Consider the following 23,829-nt stretch of genomic DNA (forward strand, 5'->3'; position numbering starts at 1 on the left):
ATTAATTTCTTTCTATTTTTTGGTAGAGACAGGGTCTCGCTCTTGCTCAGGCTGGTCTCGAACTCCTGAGCTCAAACAATCCGCCCGCCTCGGCCTCCCAGAGTGCTAGGATTACAGGCGTGAGCCACCGCTCCCGGCCCTGATATTTTTTTAGTCTTTTGTTCACATGTGTGGCATAAGATACTTTCATTCAGCATTGAGCTATGCAGCCCAGAAACCCAGATAAATGGCATCTGAGTTTCCTGTAAAATCCCAGAGCAAATGTTAGTACATACAAACCAACTGGCTATTCTGTCTAATGTCTGGGTCTTTCTAACTCCCACTTAGTCTTCCAGAAAAATGCGTCAGCCACCGCAACAACTTGCTAGAGGCCTGGATGTTAGGATAACAAGAGCGCTTAAACGTTAACAACAACTTTTATACATTTTAAAATAACAAAAAGAGAGGAATTGAAATGTTCCTAACACAAAGAAATGATTCACGCTTGAGGTGGCAGACACCCCAATTCCCCTGATTTGATTACACACTATATGTCTAGGTCAAAACACCACATGTGCCCCATAAATATGTACAACTATTATGTATCTATAATTAAAAATTTTAAAAAGGGTGATGTTTAAGAAGATTGGACTTTCGTTTAGAGATAAATATTGAAGTATTTACAAATGAAATGATATAATATGTACGGGATTTGCCTCAAAAAGACCCAGCAGGAGACAGGTGATTGAGGATAGAGAAGAAAAAGGAGATTGGCCAACGAGCTGGTAATTGTTGGACCAGGGTGATGGGCACATGTGGGTTGACTGTACCATTCTCTCTACTTTCATATGATTGAAAATGTTCTCAATGAGAAGTGAAAGATAAATAGATATTGGCCCCTGGAATCAGACTGCCTGTCAATCACCCCCTGGGCAACATTAGACAAGACCGTCTGTATCATTTATTCATCTCTCAAATGGGAATCATTATTACACAAAAACTACTGTTGCAGTTACTATGGCTGCATAACAGGTAACCCTAAAACGTGGTAGCTTAATACAATGACAACATTTGTCTTGCTCATAAATCTGCAACTTGGCCCAGATTGGGGACAGCTCACCTCAGCCCCACTCACCACCCCTCCCCAGGACACGCAAAGGCAGAGTCTGGAACCATCTCAGGGCTCACTCACGCCTGGCAGTTGAGGCTGGCTGTTGGCCGGGACCTCAGCGGGACCACCAGCCAGAATGCACACAGGCGGCCTCTCACGGTACCTGGTTCCTCACGAGCCTAGTTGTGAGGTAGCCTAGTTCCAGTAGGAACCTTTCCGGAGAGCTGAATCCTTCTTGTGATGCAGCCTTGGAAGTCACGTGACATCTCTTCTGCCACACTCTATTGGCCGGAGGAGTCACAAGCCCCAACAATGTTCAAACAGAAGCAGCACAGATGGGGAGAGTCTTGATGTGAATGGAAGGTTCTGGAAGACATGTGGGATCAGAAATACTGCTGTGGCCACTTTGAGAAAACACACAATGCCACCCCAGTGACTCTGAGTGGCCCCAGCCCACCCACAGTGGCCACGAGGTTGCTCACGTCCCACCGCCCACCCCGATTCATCCCTGAGAGGTAAAAACACCTCTTGGGGGTCAGGGAGGCCAGTGGCTCAGCTTGTCCTAGTGGGGCATGAAGTCATTCTAGAGGGCTTTAAATGGCAGTTTTTATTTTTGTTTGCTTTGTAAACTAAAGAAACGTGGGAACTGTTAGCCAGCCTCACTGACAAGACTTTCAGGCTCAAAGGCCCTGAAACTGGAGTTGGGGGGCAGCCAGGGCCTCAGTGGTGACTTTGATCGGCTGAAGCTACACGGACCCCACCTGCGAGCCGGAGCCTTTCCTGCCGTCTGGGCCTGTGGAAGTCCACCCATCAGTTCATGCCCTCTTGGCCCAGCCTCTTCCATTCCCGGCTTGTTTTGCTTTTGGAAAAGTGCATGAGCTGGGAGTTGGATCTTCTGACTTCCAGCCCCTGGATGGGCAACCTCGGGCAGGTGACCTACCGTAGCTCTGTGCTCGGCTTCTTCACCCGGAAAGTCAGGATACCGTCTTCGTAGGGGCACCGGGTCACTAGTCACATGGGTCACCGCCATGAGATACACGCTCTGTGCACAACGACCTGGAAGCAGAGCAGCCGCACCCCAGGGACTGCGAGCAGGCCTGGTGCCGCGGGCCACGTTTGGAGACGGAACTTCATTGCACGCCCGGCCCTGCCTTCCTTTCCCAGGGCGTCCTCCCTGCCGGCCCCGCGCCCCTGAACTCCCATCCCGCACCCTGCCCCCTCCAGCCTCCCAACTGCACTTCTCTCCCCACCGCCCTCAGTGTTAATTCGCAGCATTTACCGCGCTCTGCCACTCCACGCTGACCGCCCGAGGGCGTCGATGCTGCGCAGGCCCCTCCGTGTGCCCCACTCCCGCCCCTAAGAGGCACCTGCACGTAGCTGGCGCCCCCAAAATACCCGGAGGCGAGCGAATGGACGGAAGCCGGCGCTGCTGCTGAATGAGTGCGCCGGAGCCGCACACACCCGGCCGGGGCTGGGGTTCGCGGCCGGGCGAGGTCGGCGGCGGAGGGGGCTCCGCAGGGCCGGGGCCTGCAGGGGGCGCGCGCGGAGCGGGGCGGGGCCGCACCTGTCCTGCCGGCCGGGGACAGACGGGAGGGGGGCCGGGGCCCTGGAGCAGCTGCGCGCCCCGCCCCGCGGGCTCCTCCCCGCCGCCGCGGCCCCCAGGCTGCTGCCCCGATGCGCTGCGCCAGGAGCCCAGGCCGAGCCGCCGCCGCAGCTGTTGGGGCGCCCGGGCCGGGTGACGCTGCCGCTGCCCGTGCGCCTCTCAGACCCCGCCGGCCGCATGGAGCCCCCGGAGGGCGCTGGCCCGGGAGGTGAGTAGGGTCCCAGCCCCCGAGACCCCAAGCTGCGCCTCCCCGGCAGCGATCCGCAGCCCCTCCCCCCAGGCCCACCCATCGGCCGCGCCCGGGAGCTGCCGGCAGCTCCGAGAGCTGGGGGGCGGGGAGGGAGGCTGTCTGTGCGGCGGGGGACACCTCCCGGGAGCGGCCCCCGCGCGGGGCTGGGGGCGCACAGACCAGTCTCCGCCCCCTTGTTCTCTGCGCTCCTGGTCCAGCAAGCCGTGCCTGGCGCGCTCCTTGGTGGGCGGCCCAGAGTTCCGTCCTGAGCCCCCTCCCCGCCGAGCCAGCCGGGATCCGGGCAGCGGGTCGGAGGCGTGCCGGGGTGGGAGTTTGGGGTCCCAGTCGGGGTGCCGTGGAGGCGACGCTGCGCGCTTGCTCGTGTGGCCGCTTTGTTCGCCCCACCGGCGACTGGCGCGGGGAGAGGGTCGCGAGGCAGGCATCCTTCGAGCGGCTCGGGGCTGAGCTAGGTCCCGGTGGGGGCGTGGGGGAGGTGCCGGGGCGCGGCCTGCTGGGGGCTCCCGAGGCTGCAGTGGTGGCTGGCCTGGGCGAGGCCCAGGAGCGCACACACCTGGGAGGGGAGGAAGGTGTGCGTGGACTGGCCTCTCCTCGAAGCCCCTGTCGGGTGTTGGGGAGGCACCCTTGACGGCCGAGATCCTACTGCAGGTCTCCCCCCTTGGAGTCTGGCTCCAGGCTGGATGGTGGCTGGTAATGGGAGGAAAACTCTCAGAACCAGCCCCCTCCCTCTCAGAGCCCTTTCCAGAAGGGTTTTCTAGGTTCCCTGGGCCTAGGAACTTGGATGTAAATTGCAGACCCCTCCCCCTGCCTGGCCAGGCCCGCTACCTCCTGGGTTTCCTGGGGGGTCCCATCCCAGGGAGCCGGCAGGTGCCTGGGGGTATACAAGCCAGCCTGCTCCTCACTACACAGGGGCCGCCAGCCACACAGCGGCCTCCTCCAGAGCCCAAAGGGCTGTCCCCAGAGCTGTCTGTCTGGAAGCAGTCGGTCCACCTGCCCCTGTGTATCTGTAGTCCAAAGCGGGGGGTGATGTCCCGCGTGGGGGCCCTTGTCACATTGGCCTAAGCACCACCAGCGGCATCCAGGGACTAGTAGGTTTGGGTTTTTTCTTTTGTCATTTGCGGGAGGGAATCAGAGCTCTTTCTTGCGATTCACAGTCCCAGGACCCTGGGACTTCCCAGTGGACACAGGAAGTGGGACAGTTGGAGTACAAGGGCTTCAGGAGTTCAGCGCTGTTTCCAGGCTGTGACTTGTGAGCCTTTAGATGTTGGCAAAGCAACTGGGCCCCTCTGAGCCTCAGTTTCCACGTCTGTCAGTGGAGAGAGCCCCCTTGCCTTGCAGGGCTGTGGAAGCCCAGTGAGAAAACAGAGGTAAGGCATTTGGGAAGAGGAGGTTAACATCTTTCTTGTCTCTTTTCCTTCCGGGAAAGGAAGGGAGACTTCCCAGCAGCTTGAAAGGCACCAAGAGCAGGGTCAGTTTCTGAGTCCAGCACTCACTGGCTGGGGGCCTCAGATGGTGAACACATTCAGTGCACAGGTATTTTTTTTGCCTGCTTCCCACTCTGGCGGGCACCATGCCTGCAGTGGGGCACAGCGGGACAGGCAGAGCCTGTCCTCAGAGGCTCCCACTCCTCCCCACCCTTGGCCTGTCTCCTTGTCTGCACAGTGGCTGGTGATCTCTACTTGGTGGGACCTCATGAGGTCACGTGTTGTGGACTATGACTGTCATTGTCTTGAGTTCTCACGTACCTTTGAAAACAACAAAAGTCAAAAGAACATCATGATGAAGCCCCATGTACCACAACCCAGCCCCCAGACCCACAGCCTGCTCATCCAGACCATCACCAATGACCCTTCAGTAGTATTTTGAAGAAAATTTAGACATATTATTTCATCCATAAATATTTCAGAAATTATCTCTAAAAGATTTTAATAAGGCATCATTAAAATACTATTTTTGCCAGGTATGGTGGTACACACCTATAGTCCCAGCTACTTGGGAGGCTGAGGTGAGAGGATTGCTTGAGCACAGGAGTTCAAGGACAGCCTGGGCAGCATATTGAGACCCCATCTCTTAAAAAAAAAATTCTTTTTTTTTATTTTTTAGACATGGTCTTACTCTGTTGCCCATGCTAAAGTAGAGCAGTGCCATCATAGCTTACTGCAACCTCCAATTCCTGGACTCAAGTGATCCTCCTACCTCAGCCTCCCAAGTAGCTGGGACTATAGGCGTGATCACCACACCTGGCTCATTTTTTTTTTTGTAGAGACAGGGTTTCACTATTGCCCAGGCTGGTCTCAAACTCCTGGCCATAAGCGATCCTCCCGCCTCGACCTCCCAAAGTGCTGGGATTGCAGGTATTAGCCATCATGCCCGGCCACCAAAAAACTATTTTTGCACGTAAACAAATTAACAATAATTTCTTAATATCAAAGCATGCAGAACATGGAGGTGAGAAGTGTGTGCAGTGGGTGAAGAGAGCCCCACCTGGTGCTGCTGGGAGGCAGGGCTCTAGCCCACCTCAGTCTACTGAAGGGTCTGAATCCAGGGACAGAGGTCATGGGGAGACGGGGCGCAGGGGCCCCCTACCTCTGTGACCAGCTCTTCTTCCCTACAGCCCTTTTGGTTTTTATGATACTCATTCACTCACTTCATTAATTAATTAATTCATTCATTCATGCAGCAGTGTGTGCAGAGTGGCTCCTGGAGGCTCTGGGCAGGGCTCTGGGTGCACAGTAGGGGACATGAGATTTGGGCCAGGTTTTCGAATCACGAATGTGCTGGAAAATAGGTCAGCTGCAGAGCACAAGGTATCGGCAATCAGCCCTCAGGGAAGCCTGGGGGCAGGGCTGAGGCTGCTTCAGTGCCCACCCAGCAGTCAGAGCAGCGGCTCCTGCAGGAGGCTGGAGCCCTCCCCTGACAGGGGCTGTGCTGGATTGAGGACCAGGACATTGCTTGACCCCACACGAGGTCCTTCCTGGGGCATCAGAAACACCTGCTTACCTCTGCCTGCCCCGCTTACGGCTCAGCCAGGTGGCCAGCACCTGCCCCTGCGCCCGCCTGTGTCACTGCTGAGAAGAGCAGCAGCAGCCTCACACATGGGTGCTTGGTTCCTTCTTCCCACCAGGGCTTGTGGGGAGGTGTCAGACCAACTGTGTGGCTCCTGACATAGCTATGCACTAACTGGGGCTGTGGACTCATTTACTCACCAGTGTTTACTGTGCACCTACTGCGTGCCAGGGCCAAGCGTAGTCCTGGGAATGCAACAGTGACCTAGATGCAAGCTGCTTCTCGCACCCAGTCTCAGCCTGCTCTGGGGCTGGGCCCGGTGCCCGGTGCGTGGCAGGGGGTGCGTGCCCAGCACGTGTGTGTGTCTTTTCCCCTGGGCTTTGCCCATCAACTCCAGCCAAGGGTCAACCTTGTACCTTTGTTTCCATCGCGAATTGTTTTGTCGTTGTTGTTTTGAGATAGGGTCTCACTCTCTCACCCAGAGGGTTGTTTTTGAGATGTAATTCACATGTAAAGTTCACCTTTTTAAAGTACCCAATTCGGTATTTTAGTATAGTCAGAGTTTTGCGGTCTTCACCACTAATTTTAGAATATTTTCATCACCCCCAAGAAAAGCCTGTACCCATTCTCCACTCCACCCCAGCCACTGGCAACCACTAACCTGTCTGTGCATTTGCCTGTTCTGGACACTTCATATAATGGAGTCCTACAGTACGTGGCCTTTTGTATCCGGCTCTTGCACTCACCATGATGATTTCGAGGTTCATCCGTGTTGTAGCCTGAGTCAGCGCTGCGTTCATTTCCATGGTTGAGTAATATTCCATTGCATGGATAGACCACATTTTGTTTATCCACTGATCTGCTGATGGACGTTTGCATTGTTCTCACTTTTGACTATTGTGAGTCATGCTGCCATGGACATTCGTGTACAGTTGACCTTTGAACAATGCAGGGGTTAGGATCACCGACCCCGGCACAGCCACAAATCCAAGGGTAACTTATACTCTGCCAAAAATTAACTGCCACTGTTGACGTTAAGCCTTACTGGTAACGTAACAGTCAATTAACACGTATTTTATGTTATATATATGTATGTTATATACTATATTCTTACAATAAAGCTAGAAAAAAGAAAATATTAAGAAAATCATGAGGAAGGAAAAACGATTCATTAAGTGGAAGTGGATTATCCTAAGGTCTTGATCCTTGTCTTTATGTTGAGTAGTCAAAGGAGCAGAACGATGAGGGGTTGGTTTTGCTGGTTTCGCTGTCTCGGGCGTGGCAGGGTTGGGAGAATGCCCACGGGTAAGTGGCCTGGCACAGTTCAAACTTGTGTTGTTCAAGGGTCACTGCACAAGTCCCCGTGTGTGTGCATTTTCACTTCTCTTGGGAATACACCTAAGAAGAGAATTGCTGGGTCACGTGGAAACTCTAGATTTGATGGTTGGAGGGAACACCAGACTCTTCTTCACAGAGGCTGCACAACTGACATGCCGAGGATCAATCTTGCCCCTCCTGGGGGCTGGTGCCTCGTCTGTCCCTGGCATTTTGCCTCAGTGGCTTGTCTTCCGTCACATTCCTCTAGCCACACATTAGTGTTCTCGGTGGCAGAAGCTGCGTCTTCTGCGTTTCCCTTCCTCACAGCTTTAACACGGGCCAGGGCACGAGGGTTTTCAGGAGAAAGACCAGACCACTGCCAAAGGGAGATGGAAAAGAAACAAAACTCGATACCTGGTGACTTCAGAAGTTCACAGACCGAATTCCACCAAGTCTAAGACACCATCAGCTACAGATGCGTTGCTGTTTCAGGGATGTTAAAATACAGAAAGACGTGCTTCTTACAGCCCGTGTAAGAGGCTGCTGTGCCTGTGGGGCTGGACGTTTGTCCCGTGGGCTGTCTGTGGCGCCTGCGACCCCAGGACCTATGATGCGGACCGCTGGCATTGCCAGACCCTTCCCCAGCGCATACTCGCTATTCGGCTGAGGTCCTGTTTGGGGCCCGTCTCAGCACATGTGGCGGAAGGTGGGGCAGGGCCTACAGACCTCTCTTCCAGTGGACTGTGTCCTCACTGGCCTCACCGTAAAAACGCAGGTAGACGCTTCCTACTAGGTCGAAACCCTGTGGCAGCTTCTCCCACCTCACTCGGAGTAGAGCCAAAGTCCCGACAGCATCCGTGTGACCGCACACCCCAGCCACGTCGCCCAGCACTCGCCCGCCCTCACCCCGCTTGCAAGGCCCGCCTGGCGATCCTTGGCCGTCCCTCAGATTTGCAGTCTTGGGACCTTTGCGTGCTCCGTGCTGGTACCAGAGCCTCTCCCCAGGTATCACCCAGTTCCCCGCCTCAGACTCCTGCTCCGAATCTCAGCAGAGAGCCCCCCTAACGTGGGAGAACGGCCTCCCTGCTCCCTGGCACTGCCTGAGGGCAGGAACCATCTGTTTGGCTCATGCCATGTCCCCAGAGCAGAAGGGGTGTGTGGGAAGTCTTGGTTGGATGAATGTGTGAATGAATGAATGAATGAATGAGCACCCTCCTTCCTGTCCAGATGAGGAGCCTCGGCAAGTGGCTATGCACAGAGACCCCACCTCCATCCCACCTTCTTTCAGAAAGCCACTTCCCACCAGGTTGGGGCCCAGGGAACCGACGCCAGCAAGTTGGGGGCCGCTTCTCCCTCTGCCGGCCCCTGTACCGGGATGTCCTGCCCCCAGCCCCATGCCATGACGGGGAACAGGCTGGCAGGTGCAAGCTGAGCGCTCCCACTCTGGTCCTGGTCAGCCCCTGGGACAGGTGCTCACCCAGTCTGTGCCTCAGTTTCCTCATCTCTAAAGTACAAAACTCAGAGTCTTCCCCTTGTAGCTGGGAGTAAGGGTTAGGTGAAGATGAAGTCAGTTGACAAACATGGAATGCTGGAGCTGTGCCTGGCACAAAGTACCAGAAAAACACAAGCCGCTGTCGTGATTATTGACCCAGAGCCACTGCCCAGGTGGGGGCTCGGGTTTTCTGCACAGGTGCTCTCACCACCCCAGCTTTCCTTGATTTCAGGGGGCTGTCGGGGGGTGGGGGTGTCCCTCTGGCCTGAAGAGGGGACAGAGGTGGAGTTGAGGGGTGAGGGTACCCGTGCCGGGGCTGTAAGCCTTTTCTCAGCCGGGAATCCTTCAAGCTGAGCCTCCTGGCAAGTGACTTATGCCCTCTGTACCTCAGTTTCCCCAATCTCTCAGGGCCCTGCTCCAGCTATGCCTCGGGGGGCAGCACCTGTTCCATCCCAGACCCAGCAGGTCTGAGGCCCCTGCTCCACCCCACCCTAGCCAGACGCTGCGGACAGTTGGCGGCACCTTCCGGAGCCCCCAGCCGGGATGGGGCCACAGCGGCCACGGCTCCGCGCTGTGTGGGAGCGTTTTGGAATCGTGACCCTACACAGGCCATAGAACATGGCTCCATCCCTCCCTGCAGAAAGGCTCAAGGGCAAGGCTGGGTCTCCCTCAGCCCTTCAGCATCATCCCCCTGCTGGGACGAAGTGCGGTCCCCGCTCACCCAGTCAGACGGAGTCCAAATCACACCTCCCGTGCCCTCTGGGTGGCCAGGACACCGGGTGTAACTTGACCCTCCAAGTATTTTCCGAAACCACATTCCGAATGCCGGTGGAGAGGTGGAAATCGGATAACTGTGTCCCACCCAGCCTGGCCAGCCCCCAGGCCTGCAGTGGCCCATGCAATGACACTGCACTCAGCTGTCTCAGATAGAGGCAGGTTGTCCCCTGCATGGCACGAGCGCCGAAGAGGCTGCCAGGTCGCCTGCTCACAGCCACGCCGCCCGGCTCTCCTACCACTGGAGACGGGGCGCCAGGGAGGGTGGGGGCCGTCCAGGTCCGCGCAGGTGCCGTCATCCAGGCCAGGGCCGCAGGCACTGCAGCTCTGCGCCAACTTCCTGATCCTCTTCGGCTCGGCTGGGGAGAAGAGAAGGTGCCCAGGGACGCTGCAGGTTGTTACGAAAGGTATTAATTAGTTCACCATTTTTTTTAGGGCTGAGTAGTACTCCATGGTATACATAGACCACATTTTATTAATCCACTCATGGATCGATGGGCACTTGGGTTGTCTCCACTTCTTTTCGATCGTGAACTGTGCTGCTATAAACATTCAAGTGCAGATGTCTTTCTTATAAAGTGTCTTTTTTCCTTTGAGTAAATACCCAATGGTGGGATTGGATCAAATGGTAGTTCTACTTTCAGTTCTTTGAGGTATCTCCACACTACTTTCCATAGAGGCTGTGCTAGTTTGCAGTCCCACCAACAATGTGTAAGTGTTTCTTTCTTTCCGCATCCATGCCAGCATCTGTTGTTTTCGGACTTTTTGATAAAAGCCACAGACTGTATTATTTTTAATTCAGTACAGCGACATCGGTTTTTAAAAGGAAAAACTGGCTAGGCACAGTGGCTCACATCTGTAATCCCAGCACTTTGGGAGGCCGTGGCAGGAGGATCACTTGAGGCCAGGAATTCAAGACCAGCCTGGGCAACATAGTGAGACCCCATCTCTACAAAAAATTTAAAAACTACCCAGGCATGGTGGCACATGCCTGTAGTCACAGCTACTTGGGAGGCTGAGGTGGGAGGATCACTTGAGTCTAGGAGTTGGAGGCTGCAGTGAGCTGTGATTTCACCACTGCACTGCAGCCTGGGCAACACAGTGAGACCCTGACTCTTAAAAAAATAATCATAAGTAAATAAATAAAAACTCAGTCCACAGAAGAAAGACAGGAGAGAGGGACTGTTCTGGATTAAAGGGAAACAAAGACCTGGGCATGGAAATCCACAAGTGACCTTTCATGGGATGCTGGGCTGGGCCAAAGATTGGAGGCCAGCAACAGTTTGGGAACACAAGGGGCTCTGGGCTAACGGGACCATGTAGAACCCCCCACAGCAAGGTCTGCCTGGCACTGCATCTGTTGGTGCTCAAGTACCAAGAGTGACCTGGATGTCAGAGGGAGCTGGCCAGGGCCCAAGGGGGAGGGGCAGCCACCATGTGGCCACCCCTAGGCACTCCCTGGCCATTGCCCAGACTCAAAGGAGGACTTGATGTACCCAGTCCTCAGGTCCTCCCTGGACCCTGCGTCCTGGTGGTGATGTGGGTGCCCCTGTGGGTCTCAAGGTAACACCCTGTGTTTTGGTCGCAGAGATCGTTAAGGAGGTTGAGGTCCTGCAGGCTGCCCTGGGTGTCCCAGCCCATGGGACGGGGGACAGCTGCCACTCGCCCGTGGTGGAGGAAGAGGTGGGCATCCCTATACCAGCACCGGGGCTCCTGCAGGTCACAGAGAGGAGGCGTAAGTATCACTGACCAGCCCAGCACACTCTTTGGGGACCCTGGAAGCCCCCAGGGAATGGGGCAGCAGGTGCACATCCTGTCCAAACACTCCCTAGGGTGTGGAGGCTCAGAGACAGCCTGAGAAACCAGGTCTGAGTCTAGTGCTGACCGCTTCGCTCGTAGAGCTTTGGATGTCTGCAAAACGGAGGACGTTCAGAAAGCTTTCCGTCCTTGGGTGTGCGCAACAAACGCCCTGGTCCAGGTCGCCTTTACAGAAAGCTGGGGTTCATCTGTGAGCCTCGCGGGAGGACACAGCACAGACTGAGGAGTGACTGTCCCCTCTCCGTCCCCAGAGCCCCTGAGCAGTGTCTCCTCTCTGGAGGTCCACTTTGACCTCCTGGACCTCACCGAGTTGACCGACATGTCCGACCAGGAGCTGGCCGAGGTCTTTGCCGACTCGGATGACGAGAACCTCACCAGTGAGTCCCCAGCAGGTGAGGCTGGCATCGGGGCCTGTGGGGAGGTGTGTGGGTGGTGGGCTGAGACCCTGCGGGAAGTCCTGGGGTCTCGGGTGAGTCTCAGGGGGTGTCTGGCACCCACGACTTCGTTCCCTGCATCTCATGAGTCCCCCCACTACAGCTGCTGCTCCTAAACTTTGCCTTCCCAGTGAGCAAGTAAAGCCCAAAGCCACTGTCCACCCAAAGTACGATCTGCTAAACGTGAATTTTAACCTAAGTTAGACCAAGCACAAGGTAGGGGTGGGCGTTTTCACCAGCCCGGTTTTCACCTCCCCAGCTGACTCAGTTTCCCCTCTGACCCCACCACCCTTCCTTCCCTCTCTGCTCACAGCCCACCCAAGTAGGGCCCCACAGCGTGGCCACTTCCGCGTCCCCCTCCCAAGCCCTGTGATCAGAGTACAGGATTCGCCTCTAATGGGGACTCAAGTGTGTCTTTTAGTCTCTTCTGACACTGAGCAGTCAAGGGCGTCGGTGTGACCTGTGTGACCTTCCGCCTTGGGAGGAGAGCACAGGAGCCCCGGCCTCCCCGGCTGGGCCTGGCCTCTGCTTCCCCATCCCTGGCCACCCAGGACCTCACTAAAGGAACCAGCCCCAGCACGGATCCTGCCAGCTGCCCCCGTGGTCCTGGGGTGGGGCAGTGGAATGGGGCCTGGCCCCACCTCAAGGGCAGTCTGCCCCCAGCTCACCTCCAGGACAAGCCCCCCAGCTCCTCGGCTTCCCCACACCTTCCCATGGGCCCGCTGATGTGAGCTAGGCCAGGCCGGCCTGGGCTGCTGCGGCTGGGGAGGTGGGGGCTCAGGCCCCAACACACCTGAACCCCCAGCCCACGGGGCTGCAAGCTGGAGCAAGACAAGACCCATGACAGGCAGAGGCTCAGGAAGGGGGCCAAGCACCTGGGGGGCCCTCAGGTGTGCTCAGCTGCTCCAAGCCGTGGAGGCTTTGGGGAGGCCCCAGCACATCACAGTGACCGAGCGGCAGCAGCCAGAGCCAGATTTTCACAGGGAGGGGGAGGCCCTGCCCAGGCCGCACAGACCACAATGTCCATGTCTCTGGTGGGGCCAGGGAACCCCAATGTGCAGGGGGGACCTGCTGTGAGAGCATCAAAGACACCTGCGCGCACGTCCAGGAACGCGGGGCCCAGGGCAGCGCATCAGCAGGCGTGACCCAGGAGGCTGGTGGACACACACTCCGGGCTGCCACACACCCACCCCGGGCCTCTTGGCCGTGCTGAATTTCACTTCCCGTGTTCCTGCCAGGTCTGCACCCGCTACCAAGGGCCGGCTGCCTTCGCTCCCCCTCCTGGACGAGGACAAGAGCTGAGCAGAACCGCGAGAAGCAGCCCCTTGGCGACCCTGAGCGGCAGGCCGCAATCCTAGACACATTTCTCACGGTGGAGAGGCCCCAGGAGGACTAGGCCATCTCCATCCAGCTGGGGACGCTTCAGCCCCCATCACGATGACAAATCGGGGTGGTCCTGGCCCTGCAGACAGACGTTGCTCTCTCCACGAGGCTCCAGCCATCACCTCCTGACACAGCAAGCCAGGGCCAGGGGCACTGCTGGAAGAGGTTCCCCATCAGCCCCTGGGCCACGGTGTCTGCTGGGCACAGGCCTCAGCCCCACTCAGAGACCAGCTGGCTTTCCTGGGGGACACGCTGGGCCCCTGGGTGCCTCTGGGAGCCCCAGCACAAGCACAGCCCAGTGGCCTTACGTCCAGCTCGTTCCTGGACCCTGGATGAGGAAGACACCACCGTCAAGTCACTGCCTGGTGATGAGACAATCGGCAGAGTGCGCAATGGTAGCCTCAGGGTGGGGGGGCCTGAGCCTGTGGGAACCACGCCAAGAACCCCCTGGGGGTCCCCAAGCTCAGCACGAGACGCAGGTTTGGTAGTAACTAATGGGACACAATGCTGTCCAGCCAAGCATGTGGGCTGGGGTCAGCCCCAGAAGTTTCCACCTTGATTTCACTCCTGCTCCCTTCCTCTGCCCCGTGGAGGCACCACCAGCCCCAGGGCCCCTCCCCAGGCTCACCTCTAAGACCGGCACCTGCTTCTCTTAGTCTCCGCATCCATCTCCTTAGCTCAAAACACCAAATATCGCCAGACTGCCTCGCAACCCCGCGACACCTCCCAGACTGCCTGGGGGGCGGGGTGCACCCTCTTCCCCACCCTGCACCCTTTGCAAGAGCACATCCTCCTGTCCCTTCTCCACACCCCACAGACCAGCTGCCCGGCCCACCCATGGCTCTGGGCCCACGTGACTCTCTGGGTCTCTGTCCCAGGCACTGACAGGCCCACCCACTCTGCAGTGGGGGTGTCAAGAGCACCCGACGAGCCCCTCCCAACACTGCTTTTCATGAGCTGAAGATCACAGAATAAGCTTGTTTGACAGCAAAGAACTGTCAAAGAACAGTTTTAATATGAAAGTTTAAGCTTGATTTTTGTCCCCAAGCCAAGCTGCCATGCCCCATTCCCCACGATAACATTTCCAGGGAAGGAAAACAGGCTCTGATCTTCATGGGACTCTTCTGGGGAGACGCCCTGGGCATGCACTGCACTCCTGCTGTGTGCAGGCAGTCCAGGAGGCTCCCACTTCTGAACTGCACCCTCCCCCTGGCCTGTCTGCACTGTTGGCAAGTCCAGGTCCTACCCCAACCAGGTCTCCTAAATGAAAACCGTCCCTGCTTTCCAATCTCACAGAACCAAGCAGCTTTCTCTTTCGACCCCATAAAGGCGGCCGTGCCCCTGGCCACACCTCCACCCCCAGGGTCTTATTCCCCATTTTCCATCCTTCCTGCTGCAACTTACATAGATCTCATCTACGAACAGTGGGATTAAACCATCACCCCGCATCTTAAGGCCTGGCCACAGTCTCTTCCTTTGTAGCTGATACCAGGGGGGGTGGGAGGGGCTGCCCTGGAGCAAGGCTCCGGCCCTTGGGTCATTCTCCAGCTGTGCTGCACTCCAGGCTGTGCGTATGTGGGTCACATCTCAGGGACAAGTGCCCTGGATCCCCGTCCAAAAAGGAGTCACTAAGGAAGTAAAAATCCTGCCCACAGGAGGCCACAAAGGTGGCCCAGGACTAGGCAGCAGTTAGTCCCTAGCGACGGCTCTTCCCAACAGCCGTGTCCCAGAAGGCCGAGATGAGGGCAAACACCCACCCACACAAATCCTCCTGAAACGAGGTGAGCGCGGAGCCAGCCAGGTCTGACCTGCTTTCTGCCTGGCCCAGGGAACAGGCCCACCGAGCTCCGCGCCCTTCTCTGGCAGAGGCAGGCAGGCAGGCTGAGAAAGACCCACACGTGTCACGGCGCCCGGCCAACACTTCTCGGGCTGGGCCTTCACCTGTCGTGGTGATGACAGGCAAACCCCAAGTCACACTTAAGATGGACAGGAAAAGAGAATGGGACACAGTGTGTCCGATTCAGGGTGAGGAGCCACAATACGAGACTGTTCCAGGGTCATATAAAGAGCCACCTGCGGAGGACACAGGCAGGGAAGCTGGTGGGGGAAGGTGGCACGACCACACCAAACAAGGTGCGGTGGACGCAGCTGCAGAAGACAGGTCTGTGGAGGGAACAGCCAGGTGTGGGAGCTCAAGGACCTCACTCCTGACCATCCCAGGGCCCAGGCAAGAGACGGATCCCCAGGCTCTGCCCATCAAGTCCCCACCAGGGTGAGCCCCATCCAGAGCTATGACCTCCCTTGACCCTGTGAGACAACACACACCGAGGAGGACCTGCTACAGACGATACAGTGTCACAGAAGCCATCTGGGGTCAAGGGAACATCCCCACCTCCATTTGAGGGGACCCCCACACCAGGCCCAAACAGGACCCCAAGTGGCTCAGCTAATCTGGGTTTGGTGGAAGCCACAATACAGGTCGAGCCCTAAAGACTAAAAATTCAATGATATATGTTTTACAAAGAGCAGTGAACATGCTTGTCCCCAGGTGGAAATTCTATTTTTGAAGCTCCGAGGCAAACATAACCAACACTCTGGAAGACAACCACAAACCCCCGTGTCCGGGCTGGGCTGGGCCAAGAGAGAAGCTGCGGGCAACTGGGGACAGTGAGTGGGGCCACCCAGACACCCATCCTCCCACCCCAAGACGGAGGCTGACGCAGCAGCCGCTCACAGGCCAGGCCAGGAGGCAGGCTCCTGGGCTAGAGGAAGGGGGACATTTTCACAGCCCCACAACACTCCATCCTGAATCCAGCTCCACGGCACTGGGCCCTCGTCACACTCTGACCAACAAGAGCAAAGGCTCTTTCAGCTGAAGGCCTCAAAAGGGCCTGGAGCCCACCACCCAGACCGTGGCCTGCCCTGCAGGCTTCCTGGAGCCCGGCAGCTCCACCACGTCCTCCAGCACTTCCTTCTCCGGCCTGAAGGCGACGCCCACCTGTCAGACTGCTCCTGCCACTCCCAAAACAGGGCCACCTTCCTGTTATTTAGCTGCCAGCCCCAGGAAGAGAGTTCACAAACAGGCACCAGGACCACTGCTCTCCACAAACACTCCAGCACCAGCCAGGGCCCGGCACACCCTCCCTCGGGGCGGGGCAGGGGCCATGGGGGACTCTGTGATTCCAAAAGTTTGCTGCAGGGAACAGCAGCTTAGTGATGATGAAGGGACTTAAATTCAGACACACCCTGATCAGTCAGGCACCTCCCCAAGGGCAGGCGCCAGGTTCTACTGGGGAAACTGAGTCTCCCTATGCTCAGAGCAACACTGCCAAGGGGGACCCCCAAGTGTGTGGCACCCCCATGTCTCCACCATCCTCCCCAGAGTCACCCACAGGCACGTGGTCTTAGCTGTCCATAAGGACAGATTGGCACCCCACCAGCCAAATGGCTCCTTTAAAAGCCTGCTTTTCCTTGACGATTGGCTTACACTTTCCTTTTCTCAATTCTACCTCACCAGACCTTGAGGGCTCTTGGGCTGGGCCCAGACTCCTCCTCTGAGCGATTTCTGGCAGCCCACACTGGCACTTCTCCGCGGGGCTCCCTAGGAAAGCCGAGTGTCCTGTCTCCGCCGAGAGCACCAACTTGCGCCTCTGTTGGCTCCCACACTTCGGGCTCCCAGGAAGACACCGACCCTCCCTAGCACCAGTGGGCTGGCGCCCTGCTGCCTCACCCCTCTTCTCTGACCCAGGATCCGGCCGTCCTCTAGAAACAGGGTCCACGGACTCGCAGTAGTCCCTTAGTCACCTCTCAGGCTGGCTGCTGCCAACTCCCAGCTCCCTCCTCCGTGGCTTCAAAGCGCCCTTATCTAAAACACCCATTTGCAGTTATCAAGTGTTTTAATTTGTTTTCCGGTGATGCTGGCAGCCGCTTTGCAAAGGCTCTGGGTACGCGGTGGTCACCCCAAGTCCCGTCCAGTGGCAGGTGCAGGCAGTGGCCACAGCAGCTACGTGCAGCCCTCCTGCACACACTGCTCCGTGTCCCCCTCCTGTGCCCGGTTCCAGCCCTTCAGCCCCTCAGGAAGGGACGTGTCTTCCCCCAGGCTGCCGGTACCTTCCACGAACTCCTCGTAGGTGGACCTCTCTGCAAAGGGCCGGGGGCCTAGCAGCTCCACCATGTCGGCCTTCTCCAGCACTTCCTTCTCCAGCAGCCGCCGGCCCACCTGGAAAGGATGCCCACCCGTCAGACTGCTCCAGGCGTCTGCTCCCTCCAGCCCCAAACCTAAGCAGGCCCCTGAGGACAGGTGCAGTCTGATTGTGACCCAACCTGTGATCCGTGACCCGGCTACCAGGCAGAGGCCCCACCCACCTTCTCCACTTGCTCCCGGCACCGAGTCAACAGGTCCAGGGTGCGCTCGTAGGCGGTGCTGATGAGGTGGCGAACCTCCTCGTCAATGAGCTGGGCGGTAGCCTCGCTGTATGGCTTCTCCACCAGGGTCTCACCTTGCCGAGGAAAGTCGAAAGACACCTGGCCCAGCTTCTCGCTCATCCCAAACTGCACGATCTGGAGTGTGCAGAGCCCAGGGTGAGCCTGCACTCAACACAGCCGCCGGCAGCCACGTGCCAGGGAGGCCCACCCCTCACCTGGGCATAGGCGCTCTGGGTGACCCTCCTGAGGTCGTCCTGAGCCCCCGTGGTGATCCGCCCAAAGAACAGCTGCTCGGCCACCCTGCCCCCCAGCATCATGCACATGCGGTCGAAGAGCTGCTCCCGCGTGTAGAGGTACTGCTCCCGGGGCAGGTACTGTGCGTAGCCGAGTCCCTTGCCCCGGGGGATGATGGACACCTGCGGGGCAGGAAGGGACCAAGTCACCTCCTAAACACCATCCCCACCTCCTCTGGGAGCTTCCCCTGAAGCACCCAGACCCACCTCACCCTGCTCTCGCCACAGGTCCCTTGACAGGAGTGTGGTCCCACTGACCGAGGGGCCGCCTGAGATGCGCTCTGCCTCTGGGAGCTTCAGCTGGTGAGGTTTCCGTGGGAGCCACCTCTGTCCTGCCCGCCCCGCAGGAGCTCTGGAGAAGCCCGACAGTCAGCTTCAGAGTAATTTAACATCAAAGCTTCTCTGTGGAGTCAGGTGGCCGAGGCCCTGCCGGGAATCAACACCCACTGCTCTGCCGTCCCATCCTCTAAGGCAGGGGTCCCCATCCTACGAGTCGTGTAATTATTTCATTGTATGTTACAGTGTAATAATCACAGAAATAAAGTGCACAGTAAATGTAATGCGCTTGAATCATCCTGAAACCATCCCCCTCTGCCGGTCTGTGGAAAATTTTCTTCCAGGAAAACAGTCCCCGGTGCCAAAAAGGTTGGGGACCGCTGCTCTAAGCAATCTTTTGACAAATTCTAGACCAATATATTCCTTAAAAACTCAAAGGGCCGCCCCCTTGAATGTGCTGTGCCTACGTGGCCACGAGATGGCGCTCAGACAGCCAGTCAGGCGGGGGCCAGCCCGCGGGCAGGGGAGGGAGACCGACCTTCAGCAGGGGGTCCACGTGCTCCAGGAACCAGCCCGCCACTGCGTGTCCAGCCTCATGGTAGGCCACAGTCGCCTTCTCGCTGGGCTGCAGGACCTGGGTCTTCTTCTCAAGGCCTAAGATCAGCCCAGGCGAGGAAGAGGAGGGGAGGAACGGCAGCTGGAAGTGGGCGCCGAGTCTCCACGCCCCCCATGGCTAGCACAGGTCTGCTGCCACACCTGACCCCACGGCCCTCCCAGCGCCGGCCCTCCCTGTGTACAGACAGCAGAGAGGCCGGAGCCTGGCTCCACACTGCTCCTTGCCCTGCAGGACAACGCCACCTCCCGGCCCCGCAGCAGGTGCCACCACGCACCTCACACTCAGGGGCCCACTTTCCAAGGCCTGCTTTGAGCCAGTGGGAACAGCTGCGTGTGAGCTGCAGAGGCAGCTGTGTCACTTCCCACTTGACTAGCAGTGACCGCACTCCACCGCACGTGGGACAAAAAGGGACGACTCCTGCCAGGGTCTGAGGCCCAGCTTCTGGGCAGGTAACAGGGTAAAGACAAGGCACAGACACGTGACCGCCTCTGCTCAGCCCAGCCACTCTGGATAACCAGTGGACCAGAGCCCCAGGGACGGCCCTCGAGAAGCTCTGGTGAGGGTCTGCTTTTGTCTACTTGACGCGGTCTGTAGTTTCCGTACGTGTTATACCTCAACAAAGAGCTAAACGGAGAGGAAGCAGCGAGGATGACCTGCGCCTGGCTGACGTCCGTCTCACAGCTCAGGGCTGGGCCATGAAGGACGGCGTCGGCACCTCCCTGATCTCCATCCCCAGGACAGCCGGACCAACCCACGCAGCACTAGGAGGCCCTTCTCCACCGCTGACTCCAGGCCCCCAGGCTGACCGGGCTGAGCGTCCCAAGTTGCAGGAGGCTGTGTGACTCATCCCACTGCTCGGTCCACTGAGCCGAATGCAGCAGACTGGCACGACTATCCCCCGAGCTGAAGAAAACACACTAACATTCACTCCTTTAGCAACAGTGCTGTCCCAGGAAAGCCCGGCAACCACCATGGGACGGTCCCTGCAGCTTCCACAAGGCCTTTCCCTGGAAACCCCATGCATTCCGCTCCCTGCTCTGCCATCCACAGCCAGCATCCAAACCTGGTTCTAGCTGTCTCCTCAGGCCATCTGATGGCCTGAAGTCCTGCCTCGTTGAAGTCCTAAATGTTGCTCCCAGAAGGGGCATGAAAGCTGTTGGAAGATCCCAAGTCCCAAATTTTGGTTTAGAAAACTGGTCCCAGTTCCTGCATACAGAAATGAGGCTGCAGCCGACGGTGAGCCTGCCAGGACCAAGTCGGAAACGCACCTCCCTCCCCGGGGGGCTGCGGGCTCACCTCCAACAACTCTCTCGATGGCCTGCTCAAAGTGCTGCTCCTGGACAAAGGGACTCAGGTGGCGGGCGGCGATCAGGGCTGCTTCGTTGCAAACGTTAGAAATATCGGCACCTGACCCAAGAAAAGAGAAACAGTCAACAGTCAGTGCTGTCCTGGCCACTGGAGCTTGACCTAGATCCGTTTTGTCAAAGGAACGTCTCCAGCAGAGAGGCCAGGGCTGAACTTCAGCAGAGAACTTAAGGGTAATGGGAGCTGCTTCATCAGTCACCACTAGTTTTAGCCAAGCTTTTTGGTTTAACTTTATTGAGGGTATAATTTATGTGCCAGGAAATCCACCCATCTTTAGTGTACATGTCAACGATTTTCAGTAAACTTACCAAGCTGTGCAACTGTTGCCATAACCGAGTATTAGGAGATTTTCCATCGCTGCTATGATGGAGGTGTCTGTGCCCATGCACAGTTGATTCCCACCCCTGGCAAAACTCGTCTAAGCTGTCTTTGCCTATTCTGCACATTTCACATAAGTGGGATCACACAACACTGGCCTTCAGTGTCTCCCTTCTTGCACTTAAAACATTGTCTAGGTTCACTGCCCACTTCATAGCATGTGTCAACTCCTCACTCCTTTTTACAGCTCAGTTCTTTTTTAGCATTTGCCAGTTTATTTATCTATTCATCTGTGGGTGGACACTGGGTGTGTTTCTACTTGGGGCAGTGCAACGATTCCTGCTGAGTGCTCCCTGCTGAGGGGCAGTGCTGAGTCATCCCCACTGAGGAGCACAGAAAACCAAAGTCTAGGTAATTTATTCCAGTTTCCTAACTTTGGTATATAAATGGACATCTGAAGTCCGCAGGGTCTCCAGGAAGCACGTTCTAGGCATGAGACAGATGACATCCTTCACGCACCAGCCTGGCAAGAACTGTTCACCCATCACCCTGCAGCAGACAAGTGTACGCTCCTGTGTGTGAACGTACCTCACTCAACACTGGGCAGGACACCGTGGCCTGAGGTGGCGAGAGGGGATGAGACTCTAGGGCAGAATGCTCCAGACGTGGAGATGCAGGTGGGTGTGGGTCAGAGGCCACGGCCAATGACTGCCACTCAGCCATGATGTACTGGGGCCACCAAGGGCTGCTGGGTAGGGGTACCTTGGGCAGGGACCCCCCTCACTCCTGGAGTTAGACTATCCAGGTAAGGACGCACGTTTCTCAGTATAGGAGACTGAGTTTTCATTAGAAAGAAAAAAGCAAAGCAAAAGAACCTCTCCAGCTGAGCGCTCAAGCCCAAGACTAAAATGTAACATGACTCATCGCTCCAGCAGATCCTTCCTCAGAGGGCATTCTGGTCTCTGCTGTAAAGGCTTATTAAGTTTGAACAAAATTAAAACAGACATTCAGGCCAGGCACGGTGGCTCACACCTGTAATCCTAGCACTCTGGGAGGCTGAGGCGGGAGGATCGTTGAGCTGAGAAGTTTGAGACCAGCCTGAGCAAGAGGGAGACCCTGTCTCTACTATAAATAGAAAGAAATCAGCTGGACAACTAAAAACATTCAGAAAAAATTAGCCGGGCATGGTGGTGCACGCCTGTAGTCCCAGCTACTTGGGAGGCTGAGGCAGGAGGATCGCTTGAGCCTGGGAGTGTGAGGTTGCTGTGAGCTAGGCTGATGATACTGCACTCTAGCCCTGGCAACAGAGCAAGACTCTGTATCACAAAAAAAAAAAAAAACCAGAAATTCAAACGGGTAGAAATTAGCTTTGGGGCTAAGAAAAACGATGTCTGAGGCCTCTGAGCTGCCTCAACAGGTCCAAGTTCTGCAGACACAGGTGAGCACCTGCAGCACCGAATGTGTGGGACCAGGAACCACCCAGTGACAAAGAGCTGAACACACGGTTCCTGCCGCGGCAATCGCAACACTCACCAGTAAAGCCCGGGGTGAGCGCCGCCAGCTTCCTTGCCAGGGCGTCCTTCCTGAGGCTCTCGTCCAGCTTCAGCGGGCGCAGGTGGACCTTGAAGATGGAGGACCTGCCTTTGATGTCAGGGGGCCCTAACACAAAAGAGAGAGACGCAGGCTCTGATGCTCACCGTGCCTCCGGCACTAGGCCCCCACCAAAGTGCAAGGACAGCGTGGGGCTGCGGCAGAGGTCCCTGCGCGGTCAGCCCGCCCGAGCCGGGGAGCAATGGCAGACACCGAGGTGCACAGTGTTGGACTCCGCAGCACGTTCAAACACCTTCCCGGCTGCGCTGGCTCCCAGGCCACGTAATCTGCCAGCGAGCAAGACGAAGGCTGCCCTGGGCAGCAGGGGACACCCACACAGGACTGATGTTTCCTGACAGACGGCAAAGGACAGGGAGAAGACGCAGATGGCTGTCAGGGTGAAGAGTGAAGGAGAATTCTTGTCTTCTGAACTGTCCAGTTTTTACAACACTGTGCCAAACGATAGAAGCTGGAGAAGAGGCACCTGTCACACCACTCCCACTGTGTGCACGCACTGCGGGAAATTCCCGTGGGCCCAACCACACCTGTCCCCCCCAAAAGGTGGACAGCCAGAGGCAGGACCCAGGGGCAACCTGGGCACTCAGGTGTCTCCACATTCTCAAAATGTTGCATTAACTCCCTCAGGATCACTATCAGAACCTCTTCCAAATACACAGCAAATGACCGAACCGATCCTTCAGGCCAAGGGGATGAAGGCCCGAACCTGAGTTCAGTGCACTCACCAAGGTAAATCTGGCGGTCGAACCGGCCGGGCCGCATCAGGGCCGGGTCAAGGATGTCAGGGCGGTTAGTGCCGGCGAGCACCACGACGTTAGTGGTGGAGTTGAACCCTGAACACAGGAGGAGCAGGTGAGCTAGCAGGGAAAAACCCAGTGTGCGCGACCCCACAGAGGCCTGTCCACGGCGTCTTCCCTGCTCCTGAGAGGACATCCTGCTGCCCCTACTGTACCTGTCCCTGTCTCCAGAGCCGCTGCCCACCCTGGGTCAGCCCCGCACCAGCTCTGCTTTTCCTTCCGCTTGTTCCACGCCCCACTGCAGGGCCCACAGAACAGGCAGGAGGCCCCTGCTCAGCTGCCCACACCCAGCGCCGGCTCTGAGGACCACGAAGGAACCTCTCAGAGGCTCCACATTTGGCTCTGTTTGTACAGTCCCCTCACTGCTCCGGCTGAGATGGGTCTCCACCAGCAGGTAACGAGACCTTCTTTGGCTAACTGGGAACCCCACAGCCTGACTCCAGGTGGTACAGACAAGTCCCAGGGTGTGACCCGCCTTATCCTGATTCATTACTGGTTCCTGCCAGCCTCTGACTCCACACGATGCCCACTCAACGGTGGCAGTGTGAGGTCTCCATCCACCCAGGTTCTCGTGGGCTCACAGGGCCCAGGGAGCTGGCATGGAGGACGGCAGGTTAGGGCTGCACAGAGGACACGGACATCAGCGGAGGGGAGGGTGCAGAGGAAGGCTGGGCACCCTACCTCCTCCTCCTCTCCTGTGAGTCCCCTCCAGATATCAAAGCAGTGGCAATCTAATGAGAATTACTGTTGGACAGTAAAGACAGTAAGAGATTGTGGAAATGTTTTTGGCCTGTGCAGGAAAGCATTAACACAGCAAGCCGGGGCCGGGCGCGGTGGCTCACGCCTGTAATCCTAGCACTCTGGGAGGCTGAGGCAGGTGGATCGCTCAAGGTCAGGAGTTCGAGACCAGCCTGAGCAAGAGCGAGACCCCCGTCTCTACTAAAAATAGAAAGAAATTATTTGGACA

The 23,829-nt window shown here is 57.3% G+C and overlaps 2 protein-coding genes across 3 annotated transcripts in view; one reads left to right on the forward strand and one right to left on the reverse strand.

Moving 5' to 3' along the window:
• The first annotated feature begins 2,870 nt into the window (after nucleotides 1-2,870).
• On the forward strand, nucleotides 2,871-13,177 carry DBNDD1 (dysbindin (dystrobrevin binding protein 1) domain containing 1). The gene is made up of 4 exons (XM_012657187.1): nucleotides 2,871-2,901; nucleotides 11,118-11,264; nucleotides 11,599-11,739; nucleotides 13,020-13,177. Exons 1-4 carry the CDS (start codon nucleotides 2,871-2,873, stop codon nucleotides 13,175-13,177), a joined length of 477 nt encoding a protein of 158 aa, XP_012512641.1.
• Nucleotides 13,178-17,048: 3,871 nt separating this feature from the next.
• Nucleotides 17,049-23,829, reverse strand: part of LOC105820642 (AFG3-like protein 1) — a 21,829-nt gene continuing 15,048 nt past the window's right edge. For both annotated transcript variants that reach the window (XM_012657174.1, XM_012657175.1), the window contains 7 exons: nucleotides 22,791-22,898; nucleotides 21,991-22,116; nucleotides 20,071-20,181; nucleotides 18,697-18,812; nucleotides 17,805-18,005; nucleotides 17,530-17,724; nucleotides 17,049-17,383 (listed from right to left, as the gene is read on the reverse strand). In XM_012657174.1, coding sequence (XP_012512628.1) covers nucleotides 17,168-17,383; nucleotides 17,530-17,724; nucleotides 17,805-18,005; nucleotides 18,697-18,812; nucleotides 20,071-20,181; nucleotides 21,991-22,116; nucleotides 22,791-22,898 — 1,073 coding nt within the window. In that variant the 3' untranslated portion in view covers nucleotides 17,049-17,167. The remainder of the gene's footprint in view (nucleotides 17,384-17,529; nucleotides 17,725-17,804; nucleotides 18,006-18,696; nucleotides 18,813-20,070; nucleotides 20,182-21,990; nucleotides 22,117-22,790; nucleotides 22,899-23,829) is intronic.

The sequence above is a fragment of the Propithecus coquereli genome, unplaced genomic scaffold (genome assembly GCF_000956105.1).
Source record: "Propithecus coquereli isolate 6110/MARCELLA unplaced genomic scaffold, Pcoq_1.0 Scaffold531, whole genome shotgun sequence".
NCBI classification, from domain to species: Eukaryota; Metazoa; Chordata; class Mammalia; order Primates; family Indriidae; genus Propithecus; species Propithecus coquereli.